Below are 18,848 nucleotides of genomic sequence, written 5' to 3'. Positions count from 1 at the left end.
GAAATGATAAGATTTTCGCCATGCTGGAGTGAAATAAACTTTATTGTGAAAATTAGTTTTACTGGTTTCTTTTTTAATTTTTTAGTATGGTGACTGGAAATTTTAAACTTCCTGTGTGACTTGCATGCTTTTGATATACTGTTTATTGGACAGTGCTGCTTTAGAAAAAAGAGGGCCTCACTGCATTTTCTTGTATCATAGATTTTTCTAGAGAAAACTTTGCAAGAATAGTAACTAACTTTTTTTTTTTTTTGGCGGAGCGCAGACAACGATAATTTGGGATGCCCACACAGGAGAGGCCAAACAGCAGTTTCCGTTTCATTCTGGTGAGTATTTTTTAAAATTTCCCTTTTTATTCTTTGTCATTCAAAAATAGTAATTCAGAGTCCTAGGAAGTGTCCCTTAGAGTAACGGTGAATGCTTCGAGGATGGCATGCACGGAATATAGCTGGTAGGGAGGAAACCCTTCTCACAGGAAGCACTGCTCTCGAGGTCTCCGACATACAGATACCGTCAGCGCCCGTTTGCTCAAAAGTTTAAAGACAAAGCTGCGAACCAGCCCCAGAACTGGCGTGGGCTCCTTTCTGCTGCCTCCGCGAGGGCGCTGTGTCGGGGGCGTCCCTAAGGCCTCGCCCAGCTTCAGCTGTTCACCCGGGAGGACTCCCAGGGCGTGCAGTTGAATTCATAGCTCAGACGTATCACAGTGAAAGGATACAAAGCAAGGTCAGCAGAGGGCAAAGGCACGTGGGGCCAGATCCAGACCTTCCAAAGGTTGTCTCCTGATGGAGTCGCGTAGGACATGCTGGCTTCCCCCGGAAGCAAGCGGTGATCGTGCGTGCGAAAGGTCGCGAGATGTCGGCGGAGCCTGGTGCCCAGCACTTCTGGTTAGTAGGCGCCCTCTGCCCGCCTGCACCCGAATTCTTCACTTCCAGGAGGAGCGTGGGATTCAGTATAAACCACGTCGTTTGCACAGGCGGTGGAGGCACAGAAGCTGTTCTTACCAGTTAGGGCATATGGTGGGAAATCCGAATTCCCAGACTCGGGCCGACGCCATCCTTGCCGCCAAGCCTTCCTACAGGGAGCGGTGTCAGGCCCGCGGTGGTCTTGCCTGCACGGATCTGTGTAGCTGCTGTTCTCGACCACACACGTCTCTGTGTGTGTTGGGTCCTCGCCAGGCCACGGGGGCAGCCAGGGCTCTGGGGAGTCCAGGTTCCCAGGTTCCCACCTGATGCTTCACGTTCCGTGTGACTCCGTGCTGTTGTTAGACGTGGTCTCTTACCTTAGGACAGAGGTGGAAACGAATGAACGCTTAGGAGAAGCCGGCCTGAAGCTGGCAGCAGGGAGTCGACGCTGCTTCCCTTCGCGGGAGGCGTCTGCTGCATCGAGAGGGAATCGCTGAGTGCGCGGGGTGAACGTGTGCTGTGTCAGGCGGCCCCGAGCCAGTGTCAGGAGGGGATCAGAGGGTCTTTCCTGCTGCACGTGTCTGCGTGCCTGGTGATGCTCTGAGCCAGAGGACTGGCCCCGAGGACTCCCCAAGACGGTGCGTCTCCACCGTGCCCGGGGAGGGGGGGCTCCACGCAGGGGACACGGGCCTGCTGGAAGCAGACTGTGAGCAAAGGTCCTGACAAGGCCTTGACACGCCTGTGACAGAGGCGTGGACGCCAGCGTCTGTTGCTCCGCGTGGCGCTCTGTTCCCTCCTGCCGGAGGCAGAGCCGGGAGGCGCCGGTCTGCACCCCGCTACCCTGGAGAGGCAGCCCACCTCTTCCACGGCTGTCCTCGGGACCACACCGGAGACGCCTGCTGGGGCGCCACTGAGTTTTCTGACTGCTCTAATCTGATACCATTGGTGATGTGGAAGTTGGTGAACATTTGATAGAATATATTTCCCCACGAGGAAATGGACCAGGCTCCAAGAGCAGGCAGCTTGGCATCCCAGCCTCTGTGTGTGTGTGTGTGTGTGTGTGTGTGTGTGTGTGTGTGTGTGTGTGTCTGCCTGTGTGTCCTCTCCATGTCAGGCGTCTATGCTGTAGACTCTGCAGAGCAAAGCAAGTGAGTCTGGTGGATTTCCATTGGCATAAATCCCAAGACCGCCCCTCCCTCTGTTGCGAGGAGGGGGGCCGTGGCGGGGCAGAGGCGTGGAACACCAGGCGTGCTGACTGCTGTGCCCGTGTGATGGGGGAATATCTGTAATGAGGGGAGCTCTGGCTTCTGTTTCTCAGAGAATGATTTGCCCAAAATAGCCGTCAGTAAGGCTCGTCTAACAGGTTTATCTTAAGAATTCGTGTGCCAAGGCTTCCAGTGGAATGTAGTGTTCCCAGAGCATTCCCAAGGTCCGTGGAAGGGCTCTCCGTCCCACAGGCCACACGTCTCTGGTGTCCCGAGGGGGCTTCTCACCTGCGGTCCTGCTGCCCGTGAGGTCGACCCGTATCCCACTGCTGGGTCAGGAAGCTCCGTGCGTTATTTGCTCGCCCTTTGTAGTGTCAAGTGGTGTGGTAGAGACTGTCCACGATGGAAGAAAAGAAAGGGTGCTGTCTTTCAGGGTGGCGCGCAGGCCGGGAGAGCGGTAGGGGCCCTTTCCCTAGCAGGTGAGGGGTCGGCCCGTGGGACCGCCTTGCCCCGGAGGCCTGGCGGGGCGCGCCAGCGGGAAGCGTTGGCTCAGAGCCCCACGGTGCCCCACCGCTCCGCAGTGGCGAGGAACAGGTTAGCGGCACGCTGTTGAGAACACACGACGGCTCGGGGGGGTCCTCGGGGGGTTCCGCCGCGTGGAGAAAGCCGGTCTCCAAGGGTCACGTGCTGGATGATGCCACGTACATGACATTCTCAAAACGAGGGAATTTTACATGTGGAGCCGGAGTCGAGGGGTGGTCCAGGGAGGGCTCGGCGTGCTGATAGTGTGGCATGGGGGGTCCTCGTGGTGAGGGAACAGGGTTCTGGATCTTGGCCGCGGCGGTCGTTACACAGGCCTGCGCACGTGATCAAACCGTGCAGCACTGCCCACGCGTGGCGCCCGTTCACCTCCTGGGTCTGGGCGTTGTACCTTAGGGGCGTCAAATGCCCCCAGTGGGGGACGGGTGCGACCTGGGGCCTCTCTATTCCATCTTGGCAGCGTCCTGCGATTCTGTAAGCATTTCAAAATTGGAAGTTTTTTTTAAAAAAGCGAAGTAATGGTTGGCTGTACCTAGAGTGCTGCTGACGGTCAAACATCATTGGCCAAGTGGGGGCCGGAAGGCCACACAGACCCCCAGGATAGCTTAGCCCTGTTACCTGTCCCCACCCACACTGGATGGTGAGCTCCCGCGGGGAGGGCAGGGTCCTGGCAGCACCATCGACGCAGAGCGGGGCCGGACACCTGAGCACACAGCATCCCCCGTTGAGCTGGCAGGGGTTCGGCGCACGTCAGTTCTTACGGCCAGGTGCTGGCCACCGTCCCCCGACACGCCCGCCAGATTGTCACTCTTCCAGGCGTATTAATTGCACGCCCCACTGCAGAGGCTGGCCCAGGAATTCGTGATTTGGCTCACGCAGTGTCGTAAACAGGAGCGGCTGTGGCTTTGCTCTTTGCTCTCTGGCTCCCAGGAACATCCTTGTGACCGAGTGGATCCGGTTCCTTTGTTCCACTGGGCACACGTGGGAAATGCAGCACAAACCGTGGGCCCGTGCTGAACCGCTCTGCAGGGGGTGTGACACACAGAGACGCCGCCGTGGGTTGTTGAAGAAGCCAGTGCTGCCTCCCGGCCGGATCCCCCCCACCCGTAGCCTCTGTGTGGGGCCAGAGCTGGACAGGGGAGCCCAGGGGATCCGGCCCTGCAGCTGTGGAAGGCTGGCGTGTGTGCACGGGTGCACCTCTTACTTGAAGGCTGAGCACGGGAGGGGCAGTGCCAGTTAGCGTATCCTGAGGAAGCTGGATTCTTCTCCCAGGTCAGTGCTGACCTGCCTGTAAGAAACACACGTGGGACGCGGTTCGGGATCCGTCTGTCGATGAAGATCTCACCAGGGGCTTGCAGGACTGAAACGTCTGTTTGCCCAGAAGCAAGGGAGTGTGTGGAGAGAGCAAAGGTGCTGAGTAGTCTCCCGGGGAGGTTGGGAGAAGGGAAGAGGGCCGTCACCATCCCCCAAACCTCACAGAGGTCTTGGAGCCACCTGCCCCTGAGAAAGGCCCAGGAGCCGGAGGCAGTGTTCATCATAAGGTCACTTGTGTCCCCTCAGGGGTTCTTGTCAACGATGAGCATCCTCCAGTTGGTGGAATGCGTTCATTGCGTGGGGGGGGGGGGGGTTGTGGGCTGTGGCACGTGGCCTGTGGCATTTCAGTTGCCCAGCCGGGAATCGAACCCGGGCCCTCGGCCGTGAGAGCACAGATTCTTAACCGCTGGACCACCAGGGAGTTCCCTGTGGGAGATTTTCTCAGTGCGGATACCTTGCACGTAGGATGTGAAATCTTTTTCCTCTTCTCTCCATGTAAAACAAATCCAATCAGCCCAGTGCGGCGATACTCCTGGGGGCGGCAAGGTGCGGGAGCGGGGGGCGTGCTTCTCCCGCGCCCTGTCTCACCTGTGCCGGGGAGCAAGAGACTGTGTGCTTGTGGCACCTGAGGTGTCACGGGCTCTCGCTCTGGAGGCCTCCGGTCATCCCTCCGAGTGTGAAGGACAGACTTTAAGGTCCGTGAGGGACAGAGGCTGTGTTCACACTGGGACCGCTGCTTTACCTTGTCCTTAGGCTTCTTGACTCTGCTGTTACTTCTCCTAAGTCGCCCGAGCTCTGTGTGCGGCTGCTAAGCGCAGGTGTCCCCCCCGACCATTTGCTGTCTCACAGCCCCTGCCCTCGACGTCGACTGGCAGAACAACACCGCCTTTGCCTCGTGCAGCACAGACATGTGCATCCACGTGTGCAGGCTCGGCTGCGAGCGCCCTGTCAAGACGTTCCAGGGACACACGGTAAGTGCGCGGCCTCGCGCGCGGGGCGCAGGTTCACGCGAACGTGCCGGTCGGTGGGAGCAGGCCCCTCCTCTCTGCCTGGGGCGCACGGGCACCGCGGCCGCACGCCAGTTCCTCGGCAGCCCACCGCTCCTCGGGCCATTGCAGCTGTCGCAGGTGAGGGGCTAACCCAGTTAGCCGTCTGGGCGGGCGGTGTGAACCCAAAAAGAGGGACCGGAGATGGGCCAGATGTGGGACTTGGCAGGGAAGACTTTAAAGTAGCTGTTATTAGACTATCTGAGGAAATAAAGGAAAGGCTGTTTGCAATGAGTTAATAGATGGGGAAGGCCAGCAGAGGAAGGAAAACTGTTCTTAAAACAGTCAAGTGGAAATCTCAGAATTGAGAGCTAGAATGGCTGAAGTGACAATCTTAATGGATGGTGGAGAGATGGCAGAAATAAGGTTAGTAAACCCGAAGAGAGATCATAGAAACGAGCCAGTTTGAAGAACTGATAAAAGATTGAACAGATGGGGCTTCCCTGGTGGCGCAGCGGTTGAGAGTCCGCCTGCCGATGCGGGGGACGTGGGTTCGCGCCCCGGTCCAGGAGGATCCCACGTGCCGCGGAGCGGATGGGCCCGTGAGCCATGGCCGCTGAGCCCGCGCGTCCGGAGCCTGTGCTCCGCAACGGGAGAGGCCACAGCGGTGAGGGGCCCGCCTACCGCAAAAAAACAAAAATAACCAAAAAAAAGATTGAACAAATGAATAGAGGCTTAACGACCTACCGGACAGTGTGAAGCGCTCTAGCATATATGTGTAATGTTCTCAGCAGTTACACTCAGGGCCTCCCACGCTGCCCTCGTCCCTGGTCCGCACCTCTCACCAGGCACCGCTTCTCTTGGTGTCCTCCTGGGTCCGCTTGCCTGTGCACACACACTCAGTCCGGCCGCCTCGACTTCCCTGGCTCACCCACAGGCCTCCTCCTTGTGCTGCAGGCTCCTATCCCTCCCTTTTTCCTGGGCCTTCCACCACAGGTACCACATGGAACGCAGACGCAGCCTTATCCCTGTCTGTCTCGCACCATTCAACACTCGGTGCCCTTAGCAAGTAGCATGACCATTACAATTTATCGTCCAGACCGGAGCACTTAGCAGCGTGGGATTAACTGGGAAGTTAATTATGAGTGTGAGATGAGTTCATTGTTAGGCTGGAGCAACAGGCAAGAGAGAACGGGACGGGGCTCACGGTCCCCCCACTAGAAATGGGAGGCCCGAGACCCGCGGCTGCCTCCCGCCATCTCTCCCCGGCCCACCCCGCCGGGCACATCATTCCCCGCCTCCACTCAGCCGCAGGCGGCTCCCTTGCCCACGGGAGCATTTGCCTTCGTCCTCCAGGGTTTATAAACCCCGAGGTCCCCTGGCCCCCAGAGCCAGAGGGCCGCCTGCAGCCTTTTTGCTTCCTGCGCCGTCCCCCGGTCCGCGTCTCGCGCTGGCCTGCCTGCTGGAGCTTCCCCCGTGCCGAGTTACAGCCTTCTGGGAATAGCCAAGTAACCGGTGCCCGTGTGCGTGCGTGTGTTCAGATCACATCGCCCTGGGCCTGGGTCGCCCCTCTGGTAGCCTTGCTTCTCTACGTTTCCTCCCCCTCCACTCGGCACCAAAAGAGAGAGAGACGTCCTGACACATTGAGACAGAGCCGGCGCAGCTGCTGTAGTACGAGTGAGCCGGAAGATGACTTTCCAAGTCGGCTTTAACACAGCTTACTGGTCTTCCTGGTTTTCTGCACTGCCCTTGCTCTGTGTACATTCATTTGGCTTCCTTTCTGGTTGTGAATTTTTTTTTCCCCCCTTAGAGAAATAAGATGAGGGTGGCTAGTTATGTGGGGCACACGGCTGTGCGTTCTGTACAGATGAGCGAGGGCGAGTAAGGAAAGGGATTCGGCACGCGGCCGGGGCCGTGTTCTTTCCATCCAGGGTGGATGCAAGTAGGCTTTTGGCAGAGAGGACAGTGCGCTCCTTCCCCCTGCTGGAAGGTTGTATTACTACTCCCAGGCCTTGATTTCTTTTCGAAACCCTTTTGCTCTCTTTCAGAATGAGGTCAATGCCATCAAATGGGATCCTTCTGGGATGTTGCTAGCATCCTGCTCTGATGACATGACCTTAAAGGTAAAGCATTCTAAGAGGCTGAGCCGATGGGCCCCAGACGACCCCCTGTGCTCAGTGCTGGTCTCAGCACTCTGCTGCTCCAGCTGCATGTTTTGTCCTGTCCTCCGTCACCTCTCCTCTTGGCAAGTGACAAGTCGCTGTCCTGCGGTGAACTCCTGCTTATCCGTTCAAGGGTCCTGCGGACCATCCTTCCCTTCCCGCGGCCTTTCTCATGGGCGCCCCCTGGTGTTCAGCCGGCCCCTCTGCTCGCCACTGTGCCAGCTGCCCACCCCGCTGGGCGTGAGCTTCCCAGGGGCAGGAACCTAAGGAACCGACCGCTCCCAGCGGGGACGGTGATGAACCTTCCCCGGTGGCAGGAGCAGCCGTTGCTCACCTTGTTCCCCGTGTGTTCTCTAGATCTGGAGTATGAAGCAGGATACGTGTGTCCATGACCTTCAGGCTCACAGCAAAGAGATATACACCATAAAGTGGAGTCCCACCGGGCCAGCCACCAGCAACCCAAACTCCAACATCATGCTGGCAAGGTAAAGGGGAGGCGGTCCTCAGCCCGGTCTCGGTTCCTAAAAGCAGCCTTGCTCCCCCCGGCTGAGCCAGCAACGTGGCGGGTAAAAGTTATTCACGTCCAGAGGGCCCAGGAAATACTGCCAGGTTACCTTCCAAACGCGCTGACACCCCTCCAGGGTCAATGCAGAGGCGGCCGATTTTGAAAGGGCCCCGAGATACACATTATCACATGGCGGCGAACTTGAGGTGAGGACGGTGTTAACCATGAGGCTGGTGGGAGGAATCGGTGTGAGTCCGGGCTCCGGGCACTTTGCTCTCCTGATGGAGAAGGGACACAGTTCAGCTTGGACCTTGCGCTTGGTGTACTGGGGTCAACTTGGAGCTGCAGGTGGTGAGAATGCCCAATGGTGATAAAGTCTCCCCAGCCTCAGCCAGATCTGACCTAAGTGTTGATTCAGTGAAACACGCTCCCCCCCTCCCCAGGCCAAGACACCAGCATTGGAGGCAGAGGAGTGGCTAGTCAGTCAGATGCCAGAATTGAGAAGAGTGGTTCAAAGTCACCACGGTGGCCTCCGCAGAGTTACATCACTTAGGCTGCGGTCAGCAGACCTGTCCCCGTGCTCCTCGGACCCCATGCAGGATATAATGTTCCATTCCCAGTACCATATTTTAACACGAACCCGTAGAAAAACAAACTAAAGAGATTCTGAGGCTGAATTTCCGGATTACTTAGGGGTCTGGAGACCGTGATCCAACCAAGCGTGGGTGTTTGTTTAGCTGTTTAGCCTGGGAAAGACCAGGCTTGGAAGGCATGTTTCCCTGCCAGGAAGCGGCAGTGGGTTTGTTCTGTATAGTTGCGGAGAACAGGGTTGTGGGGAGAGGTGGCAGGGGGTATGGCCCTCCCATAAATGAGAGAGAGCCCTCCGTCTTTCCCGTGTAGCTGCGGGGTGGGCGGCCTCGCCAGGCAGCAAGGACTCTTGTTACCGAAAGGACCGGCCTCAGGCCATCTCCTAGAAAACACTGGACGGAAGTCCCACGTCAGCTGAAAGGCCGATCCAGAAAAAACACGAAGGCCATTACTCTCATTTCAAGTAATTGTCCTGAAATCCACTCAAATGTCTAGGATACAGAACGCTATCTTTTTTTTTTAATAACTTGGAAGGTGCTTTGTATCACGTGGCACCCATTATGAGTGTAAGCGATCATTCTAGTTAACAAGCATAAAGGGACATGCTGCTGCCTGCAAGTCCCCGCAGAGAGAAGGGGTGCTGGGTAAAGCATCTTTGTGCTGTGTACTCTTCTTTCCGATTCGGAAATTACTAAAATTTGCGGCTCCCAGGAGTGCGATTGTGCATTTGGATGCGATTATATTTTAATTCTGTATTTGCTCGGTTTGCTATTTCCCCAAATACGGCTCTCAGCATTATTTTAGTTGGCAACGATAGATGTTGTGTTGTAAGTTGTGGGAGCACTTTAGAAAATGTAGCGCATACAAAAGGACACATCATTCATATCTGAGAAAAACGCACAGACAAATGAGTGTGGATGTCAATTTGTTTCCCTCATGACAGCACCCAAAAAAAGGAGAAGATGTGTTTTACGACGGTGGCTTTGTTTTCAGTATATCTGGTTCACGTTTTAGAAGAGGAAGCGTGTACCCGCTCGTTGTCGCTCGAAACGTAAGAGCCAGGAAAGGAGAGCGGCGCCCGCTGTCCGTGCCACGTCTTAGGGCAGCAGTCGGGAGCCCGCGTGTGTTGTGGTGACGTTTTCTCTCCCGTCTTTGCAGTGCTTCGTTCGATTCTACAGTTCGACTGTGGGACGTGGAGCGGGGCGTGTGCGTCCACACGCTCACCAAACACCAGGAACCGGTCTATAGTGTGGCTTTTAGCCCCGACGGGAAGCACTTGGCCAGCGGCTCCTTTGACAAGTGTGTGCACATCTGGAACAGTCAGGTAACCCCCCGATCCCCACCGCCCAGTCCTCTCCAGAGGGGGCGCCCCCGCAGTCACGCTTCTGGGGGCCCACGCCCGGAACAGCAACCCAGGAACGACCGTGTGCTCGGGAATGCCTCACCTCGGACGCGGAGCCCTGACACCAACCCCGGCTCCCCAGGTGGAGCCCGGACCCAGGGCCATGTGCCCTGTGCTCCGCGTGGGCCGTCGGCCTTCCCCGCCAGGGACGCCCAGCGACTCGTTCCTTTTTCTGAGTCCTTGGCAGGCCAGCCTCCACCTGCCGCTTCCTTCTCTTGGGCATGAGGAGTCACCTTGGAAAATCGAAACCCCGTCACCTTCCCACCCGAGACGCTGCCCCGTGGGTACTAAGGTCTAGGTCAGAAGTGTCTTTCCAGCCGAGCTTCCCAGGGGGGACGGCCGTCCGGGGTGAGGCCAGCCCTGACCGCCTCTTCTCCACACCAGCTCCTGTAGCTTCTTCAGGGAACAAACCAAGGGCCGTGAGGAATATTCGTTGGCTGTGGTCATGGCATTTTGATTTCTTGAAGGGAAGTGTTTTATGTTTGGGTAGCAGCAGGAATGTCACTGTTGGTTATGCTGTCACAGAAGTAAAAGGAGATGGTATTTGAGTATACTGGGCTCTTGGGTCTCCCGCTAACGGAAGAGAGAACTGGGCTACGGGCGGGATCACTGCAGACAGCCAGCGATCCGTCCTGTGTGGCCTCTCCTCTCCTGGTTTTTGGGGGTGGTTTTTTGGTTTGTTTCGTTTTGTCTTCTGTTTTTGTATTTTTTGGCCGCCCCGTGCAGCACGCGGGATCTTAGTTCCCCACCCGGGGATTGAACTCGCGCCCCCTGCGGTGGAAGCGCGGAGTCCTAACCACTGGACCGCCGGGGGAGTCCCTCCCCTCCTGTTTCATTCCCACGCTCCTTCGTGATTCCTTTAGGCCTGGGTGGCGTTCGGATGAATGTACTTTCTCCAGTGCGCGCCCCCTTGTGGCTGATGCTGGGAGGTGTTGCGGGAGCCACGTTCACGGGTGCGCGCGGGGGCGCGGGGGGTGGCCGAGCGTGGTCCCCTGAGACCTCAGGCTTCCCGGGAGCTGCCTCACGCGCTCATGTCTTCTCGGCGGACGAGAGGCGACGGTGGCCCTTACGTGGAGCCAGCCTGGTGCCGAGCCCAGCCTCAGAGCCCCAGACAGGCCCCCCGGGAGACAGACATGAACGCGCAGCCGTGTGTTCTTGGAGCTCTCGCAGGAAATAGTGATGGATGCATTTCTGAAGTGGCGGCATCAGTTAGGTGACTCCTGCTCTCAGCAAGTCATTAAGTCATTTTACCCCTGTATTTTTTATAAATCACAGAACTCTTTGAGACATGTTGAGGGTCTCTTTAATCCTCGGTGGGATGGACGGCTTCTCTAAATATAAAAACACGCGTGACCTTGTCGACTTGCTCCTTCCGCGGCTGCCTCAGCCCCCCTAGCCGCCGGCAGTCGCTGGCCCCGGAAACGACCCCTGGGAGGCGTGACCTCGGCTGCAACAGGTTTAGGCCGCCTCTGCGGGCGGCCGTAGGTCAGGTCAGCTGTGCCCCCACCCCCGTGGCAGCAGGTCTGAGAGGCGCGTTACGGCCACTGAAAATTCCGTTAGCTTCTATGTTTGAAAGTTTTTGTACCGACACCCCGGGGGTCCACGTCGGCGCTCTGCATCACGAGTGATGGTGGCTTTGCTTTGCAGAGCGGAAGTCTCGTCCACAGCTACCGAGGCACCGGCGGCATCTTCGAGGTTTGCTGGAACGCCCGAGGGGACAAAGTGGGCGCCAGCGCGTCGGACGGCTCCGTAAGCAGCACCCGTAGTTTCCGGGGGGCGGGGCGGAGGCACGAAAAGTCAGAGACCCGTGGTGCCCGCGGGGGCTTCCAGCGCTGTGGTGGCCTCCGAGCGCCGCAGCCAGTGTGTGTTGGTGAAGGAAACTTCTGGGCTGGCACCGCCTCTGGGAGCAGCCGTCTCTCCTACTTCCTGAATGACGTTTTCTCGGTGAAATTGGTGGTCCTCAACCGGGGCGATTCTGACCCTGGAGGACATCTGCAACGTCTGGAGGCATTTCGGCTGCCACCGCTTTGGTCGGGGGGCTACTGGCATAGGGTGAGAGGAGGCCAGGGCTGCTGCTGAACCTCCTGCGGTGCACAGGATACCCACAGGAGAGATGTGACCGGCCCCACGTATCGCAGGCGCCGAGGCTGAGAAACTTGGTCCTGTCTTGGCTCCCAGCCTGCTGGGCCCCTCTGGTGAGAAAGGCCCGACTTTGCATTCCACGGGTCTCCGGGGTCCCAGTGGCCCTATGTTGATCCCCTAAGATGTCTAGCTTTTGGATTCATGCCTGCACTTGGAATTGCCATGAGCTGTAGGGCAGGTGGCAGTGGGCTGGCTGGCCAGATGTCAGCCTGGCCCCCAAATGTGTGCTCAGGCGTGATTTGCCCTCTGCCCCGCCATGTCGGTGTCTGGTCTGTGACACTCGCCGATGGCTGTGGCCACCCCGTTAGTTCCTAGCGTAGCCCTTGACCTGGCTATTCCCCTCTGTCCTGTTTGCCTGGGGTTGGTCGGTCATATGCTCAGATGTTAGTCTGTCATTAGAGATGCTCTGAACCCTCTCTACTGTGTACCAGTAAAACTTTGTAAAAAGGGGGTGGGAGGCTGGGTTTTGGTCCATGGGCCGTTTGCCATCCTCTGCTCTAAAGGCATCTTGTGTCGTGTCTCAAGATAACAGGAGCTTTCTCTTTCCTTCCAGGTGTGTGTCTTAGATCTGCGAAAGTAAACACGAAATGTTTTAGAAACAAGAAGAGAATTCTAACGGAGCAGCAGTGAATGTGCGGGGTTGTAGCACTATCCAAACACAATTCTGTCCGCTCCAAAAAACTGTACGAACTTGACCTTAGGGTGTACTTTGAAATCAACTCATCCCTGGCCACAGGAGTCTCTATTTTTTTGTAATCTTTATCAAGAAGTTTAAAACAAAAACGTACACACAGTCATATCAAAGGGGGAAAGAATGGTTTCCACCTGGAACGTTCAGCCTGGGAAGCATGAAGCCACCAGGTAGACGGTGCACGGTTTGGTTTCCATCCAGAACAGGCTCTGATGGCTGAGAGGAAAAGAAAAAACAAACAAACAAACAAAAAACTGTGCCAAAAAGAAAAAGAAAAAAAATGCTGTGATAAACCAAAAGGGGGGTGGGGAACTCCTCATGTGGTGGGTTTTTGTTTTTGTTTTTGTTTTTTTTTCCTGAAAATTTGGACACTACACTTACTCTCACAAGGATGTTCAAAGACCAGTTTGTACGGATGAAATGGGCAACTTTGTAATCCCAACGCTTTCTATTTTCTAGACTCTTTGTCCCGTGGTTTTTCTATGGGCTGGAATCCTGTCGTCTGGGGGCCTTGGGTCTGAGGTGGAAACTGTTCGGGTTTGTTGCTTCTTTGCTGATGTCGCCTGCCCCCTCTGCCTCTTTCCTTCCTTCGTGGTTTTGGTTGGCCTCACCCCCTCAGAGTCTCTGACAGGCGGGGCTTTCTCGCCCTCCCCTCCCCTCCCCTCCCACCCCACCCCCGTGCACTCTCTCCACCCCTTCCTTATAGTTGCTTCCCATCTTAGGTCTCAAGGGCACTTTTGGCGCATAGTAAGTGCTTTACGTAAGAAGGCAGGGTGGGGGACTTTTTACAGGAGAAAAAAAAAAAAAAGTGACTTATACGAGAAAGAGCCCAGAGTATTTTTGGAGAAAAAAAAATATTTTTATGTTAAAACAATTTTAAAATCCTAAAACGGCCATCAGACATAGAGAGCTTTGTGTGATTCATATTTAAAAAAAAAAAAGTTTAGGAAGACACAGGCAGGGTCTGAGGTAGCTTTTTCCCTTCACTTTCAGCTTCACGAGAGGCAGTGAGGAGCCTGGGTGGGAAGGGGCCAGCTCTGGGGTCGGCGTTGGGACTGTTCTACGGCCAGAGAGGAACATCCGGGCCCTTCCAGCTCGAAGACGACCTTGGCATTTTTCAGGGTGTGTTGACCGTATAGTAGCCGGCAGGAGAGACCTGGAGAAGCATGCCTTCGGACCCAAGAAGCGCTCCCAGGACCGGCGGCGTCGAAGGGGCCATCGCAGCCGTCCACTGAGCAGGATGCCGCCTGGCATCGTTCAGGCCGCGGGGCCGCCTGTGGTCCCCCCACCAAGAGCACCTCGGCCGGTCCTTGCACAGCTGACGGGGGAGAGGCTCCAGGATCTCACTGGGTCTGATAACGACAAAGACGAACAGGGAGAGAGGTTTTCGGTCCTGAAGGTGAATTACGTAGGTAGAGTGTCACTAATAATTTCTGTCTTCTTCATAGTTTCTTCCTCTTGCAACAGAGGAGGAGAAAGGTTTTCTTTTTGTAATAATGAATCTTTTTACTGTTTTTAAAAAATTAAACATGGCTTTGTGTTCCTAGAGGAGTTTCCTTTCATTGGATCAGGTGACCTTTGTACTCTTGTTGTCATAACCCGACGCTGACCCATCTTTCAAATGAGCAGCGGGCGAAGCAGCGGAAGACAGGGCCTCTGGGTTCATCTGTCTTCCTGCAGGCACAGGCCGGGACGGGGCAGGGGGCCGGGCCCGGGGGGCTGGCGGCAGGCAGGGTGCAGCCGTGTGTGTGTTCCAGCAACAAGACTCGACGTTACTTAGAGGGTGCTGTCTGTCCGTGGAGCCAAAAGCTAACGAGCAGAGCAGACCAGGCCCTCCTGCAAAACTTGCATTGTCCCGGGACCAGCCCCGAAAGCCAGAGTGCATTCATCTTTCTCGGATCATTACTGGGCCTCCGTGGATCTGCGAGTTATTCAAGCCCCGTCTATAGAAGACCAACAAGTGCTCTGTTTATGTATGAGTTTCGGGATCTGTTACCTAAACGCTTGTCTTTTAAGAAGATCAAAGTTCTCCGGAGTCTCCACTGCCACCTGTGAAGATGGCAGACCTCCCCGGGTACACTGGTAATTCCCTGCCACCCAGAAGTTACTGGGTTTGAGGTGCAGTTTGGGGGGATCTGGACGAACACCATCTGGACCCCCTCACCCCATGAGAATGTGTCACGTCTACAGACATCAGCTGACCAGGGTCAGGACACAGTTTGTGTTTGACAAGCCAAAGCCTGCTGACGGGCGAAGACAGACGGTTCGCGAGACGGTCCTCACCGGACGGTCGGCACCCAGGGTCTCCAAGGGTTGACTTCAGCCTCTTGGTAAATCTGAACCAGTTGGGAGTTGCCGGGTTGGAGCCGAGGGCTGTGAGGCCACTGACACGGGGGCTTGACACCCCCCACCCCCCCACCCCGCGCCCCGGGCCTGGCAGTGCCCTGAGGCTGAGGAAGGCAGACCGGCCGCGTGCCAGGCGTCCTCGGCCGGCCACGGGGAAGGAGCCTCCCGGGGGCCGCAGGGAGGCAAGACGAGGAGGCGGCCAGCGCGCCTGGAGACCCATCCCCGCGCCCAGCAGGACGGCAGCCGCGCCCTGAGCCGCAGACGCCGCCCGCCAGCCGCAGCGTGGCAGCCAGCGCTCGGCGGACGCGTCCCTGTCTTCGGTGGCTCGTGTTGCCCCTGGACGTCGTTTACAGCTTCCCACACTTGGAAGTAAATGCTTCCGTCTCAGTGGCCCGACGGGACCTCGATCCTGAAAGCAGGAGTAACACAGCGATGCTTGGCGGAATTTTCGGTTGGGTTTGCGGCGCCCGAGGACTCGTTCTGTGCGCACCTGGGAAAGGGGGGCCGCCCCACGGGTCACGTGTGGCGCCCGCATGACACCCAGAACGTGACGTTCGTTCTGTCTCTCTCAACATAGGTCTTGGAGCCAAGTGAAGTGCACTTCGTCAAACATAAGGGTCTGCTTTTGTTCCCTGTCAGTTTTCTCTTTTAACCTTTCGTTCCACCTGGTTTTCGTGTTTGTTTGTTTGTTTTAAATCGTGTTTCTCGACAAATGCAGAATCGTCCCCCGCGCCGCGCCCGGAGGTTGCGAATTCTGGCTTTTGCGGTTTTTATTGTCTGTGTCAGACGTGCAGCCAGGTGTGCTTCTGCCCGCGTTTGCCAGGCCCTGTTCCACCCACACGGCCCCCGTTTCGTGCTCCCCCCGCCCCTCGCCCTCACGCGCTCCCGGAAGGAGAGTCACCTTGCGCGCCGTAGCTCGTTTGTCTCAAGAGAGAATCAACAGATCGTATTCAGTGTCTTGAATAAATTGCTCTATTTTGATAGAGAACCTGGTGGGTGTGCTTTCTTCGCCTTGGTCGGCACCTCGGGGGCCCACGCTGACGCCCTGCGTGCAGACGGAGCTCTGCGTTTTCTCCGGGGGGGGGGGGAGCAGCGGGAGGGCCGCCTGCGGGGTCCGCTGCCCCGCCGCGGTTTAACGGGAGCGTGCTTTTTAGGACGCTTCCTCGGTGTCTCTGTGTTTCAGGCTGGCTGTTTTAGAAAGTCAGGGCGCATGAATTTTCTCCTGTCAAGGGGGCTTGGTTTGCTGGGAGTCGGGGTTCAAGGATGAGCGTTGAGTAGTTCGCAGAACCGAAGGTGTAGGACAGCGGCGAGCGGACACCGGGCGCGATGCAGACAGGCGTCCGGAAACGCTGACCCGAGGCCGCTCTGTGCCAGCCCTGGCCGGCTGTTCGCATTGATGCCGCTTTCATCGGCGAGCGGATGTGACGCAATTGAATGGAACCGCTGCCCCCGTGGTCGGCAGGCGCAGCAAGACGGGCTGCGTTTGGCTGTACACACGAGGCACAAAAGCAGGTCGAGGTGCCGCTTCCTCTGATCCCGACTTGATCCTGGGCTGGAACAGAGCCACGGGCGGGCCCATCCCCTCCCCCCCCCGCGCCCCAGTGTCGTCTGCGGTTCAGCCTTGCCTGGTTTTGTGTTTCTCTTTTTTAAGTCTTGCCACGTCGACCAAGCGTGTTCCCACATGGTGGATTTGGGGTGAAGCTCTGAGCACCCCAAGCCCTGCTGCTAAAGCCTCGGGGAGGCCTCTGTAGCAAACCCAGTGGGCTTGCACAGCGCAGGGCAGAGCTTCCCGGGAGAGATGCGTGTGGGACTTGGGGGGGGGGGCCTTTGGTGGCTTCAGCAACGATGCTGGTGACATATTCATAGCTTCGAAGGGGTTTCTTTGTGCTGTGAAGGAAACTGGGTTGAATCCAGATTCATCTGCAGATGCACGGAGCCCATTCCTGCAGTGATTCTAAAAATGTTTTGTCCGTTGAGGCTCCCACTTTATTTCGGGAATCCAAGTTTCCCCTCACTAAGCAGAGACCTTTTTTTTTTTTTTTTTTCCAACTGCCCACATCTGGGTGCCGTTCCTAAAGGGTCTTTGGCGGTGTTCTTTACATTCACGGAAAGGTTTCTGTGCACCTGTGGATGCTGGTGGTGGTCTGTGTTGGTGGAAGCCCGGAAATCACGCGGTGAGATGCATGAAAAGGGCTGGGAGGGGGAGGGAAGCAGATAACGTACCCCCACAAAAAGACTCAGAATTGGGTGGAATGTTGTTGTTGTTGTTTTTTCCAGCCTGGCTCCCCTTTCTCCCAAGTGTCTTCATCCATTTGAAAGGTAAGCAAAGGAAAACGCAGCTCCACCTGGAGGACCAGGGGGGAGTCGCGGGGAGGGGGACCCGTGGTGGGGGAGGGGGCGTGGGGAGCCTCGGGGTGGGGGAGGGCGGGGGAGGTACCCGTGGTGGAAGGAAGCAGGGACTGTTACAGTGTTACCTTCTCCTAAAACTTGAAGTTAATCCTCTGGGGGATGGGAACTCCTATTAGGAATATACTTACCCTCGAGCAAAGTCCTTGAGAGAAATGCCACCGGAAACACAACTGTAAACGACGAAGAGGGTATCTTTGGAATAGGGGGAATAAGTAGACTCATTTAAACGTTTTTTAAGGTGTGGTAGATAAACTGGCCAAAAAATGGAAATCAAGCAGAGGCCACCTGATAGGAGCAGGCTTATCTTTCCACCCTAGCTACACCTCCAGCGACACCTGTCACGTCCAAACTCCTGGCTCTGGGCCCCAGTTCCCTCCCCTTCTCAAGAACCTTCTCTTCTTCCCTCGCCATCAGTCCCTCTCCCCTCGATCTTTCCCCTCATCGTCCCAGCTGCGGCCCACAAAACAATAACACAGCAGCCCCCGCAGCAGCCAGCCGTACAGGGAAATTGCTGAAAGCCAGGCGTGGTCTGTCCTGATCTGCTGTGCTCGTTTGTTACTCCCCGGAGTGACTGACAGCGTCTCTGTCTCTGATGCTCGTGTCTGTCCCCGGTGCCCAGGTGTAGCTTAGGGCGTGGCACGTAGCCACGTGAACGTATCCACTCACGTGTCACTCTGCCTCCATCCCATTCAAAACCACCCTGCCAGCTGCGGTGCTGACACCCCATCTACTGAGAGAGTTCACTTTAACCAGATAATCGCAGCAGCCTGGGTTCTCACGTGCAAGCTTCTGAACCTCACTGTGGCTAATGTAAAGCAAAAAGAATGGATGAGGACGATGCTGAGCAGCTGGTGGGGGGCGGGGTCTCTGGAGAACAGGCTTGGGGGCCGTGTTAGGCTACAGGACCGGACCCACACTGGTGACACCGGGCACAGACCACTGGAAGCTGCCCCCATCCTGCTACTGGACACTGGGCTGGGCCCTGAAAGCACAGCCCAGATGCCTTCCAAAGCAGACGCGCCAGCTGCCGACCCCTTCGCAGCAGTGCCACTTTCTGCACGGCCCATCGCCTTGGGCACCAGCTTCCAGCTTGGTCTTGGGACACGAATCTGACTCTGCCCGGCCTCTGCCTGGCTCTAGCTGCCAGGGAGCCTGGGAAAGTGAGCAGCGGCCAGCTGTGCTCTAGAGCGGGGCTGAGGCTGTGTCTCATTCAGCATGGGGGATCCTCAGAGGACGGGCTCCCGATGCTGGGGGCACACGGAATGTCGATACGGAGATTGAGAACGCGGATGACACCCAGAAAAGTTCGAACTCCTTCACACCTGCTGGACACTTTGGGTCAAGGTGGCTGTGACGTAGGTCCATCTTCAGGAGCACGCAGCCCTGGGTACCACGGTCACAGTCACAGGATGCTCTGAATCCATCTGTGGCCATGTGACTCCAAAAGCACAAATCCAGAAGCATCCTGGACAGCTTTTCTAGAGCAGGTTGGAGTCCTAGTCTTGATATAAACGAGGGTCACATGGCAGAGCTGACTGCAGTGTCCTGAGGAAATGGTGCCTTGCCTTTCGATGGACTTACCTAGGTGGCTTGCGTCTCCAATGAAGAGTATACACAGTATTTTTGCCCCCAGCTATATATATATGCACATGTATA

The 18,848-nt window shown here is 56.7% G+C and overlaps 1 protein-coding gene across 8 annotated transcripts in view; it reads left to right on the top strand.

The window, feature by feature from the left end:
- Positions 1 to 15,771, top strand: part of TBL1X (transducin beta like 1 X-linked) — a 226,338-nt gene extending 210,567 nt beyond the window's left edge. For all 8 annotated transcript variants that reach the window (XM_067022995.1, XM_067022997.1, XM_067022998.1 and 5 more), the window contains 7 exons: positions 266 to 326; positions 4,811 to 4,932; positions 6,996 to 7,070; positions 7,467 to 7,594; positions 9,361 to 9,526; positions 11,252 to 11,353; positions 12,300 to 15,771. In XM_067022995.1, the coding sequence (XP_066879096.1) occupies positions 266 to 326; positions 4,811 to 4,932; positions 6,996 to 7,070; positions 7,467 to 7,594; positions 9,361 to 9,526; positions 11,252 to 11,353; positions 12,300 to 12,326 (681 nt within the window). In that variant the 3' untranslated portion in view covers positions 12,327 to 15,771. The remainder of the gene's footprint in view (positions 1 to 265; positions 327 to 4,810; positions 4,933 to 6,995; positions 7,071 to 7,466; positions 7,595 to 9,360; positions 9,527 to 11,251; positions 11,354 to 12,299) is intronic.
- The last annotated feature ends 3,077 nt before the right edge of the window (positions 15,772 to 18,848 follow it).

The sequence above is a fragment of the Kogia breviceps genome, chromosome X, assembly GCF_026419965.1.
Source record: "Kogia breviceps isolate mKogBre1 chromosome X, mKogBre1 haplotype 1, whole genome shotgun sequence".
Classification (NCBI taxonomy): domain Eukaryota; kingdom Metazoa; phylum Chordata; class Mammalia; order Artiodactyla; family Physeteridae; genus Kogia; species Kogia breviceps.
Note: the sequence above shows the minus strand (reverse complement) of the source record. Positions and strands in the feature narration are given on the sequence as shown.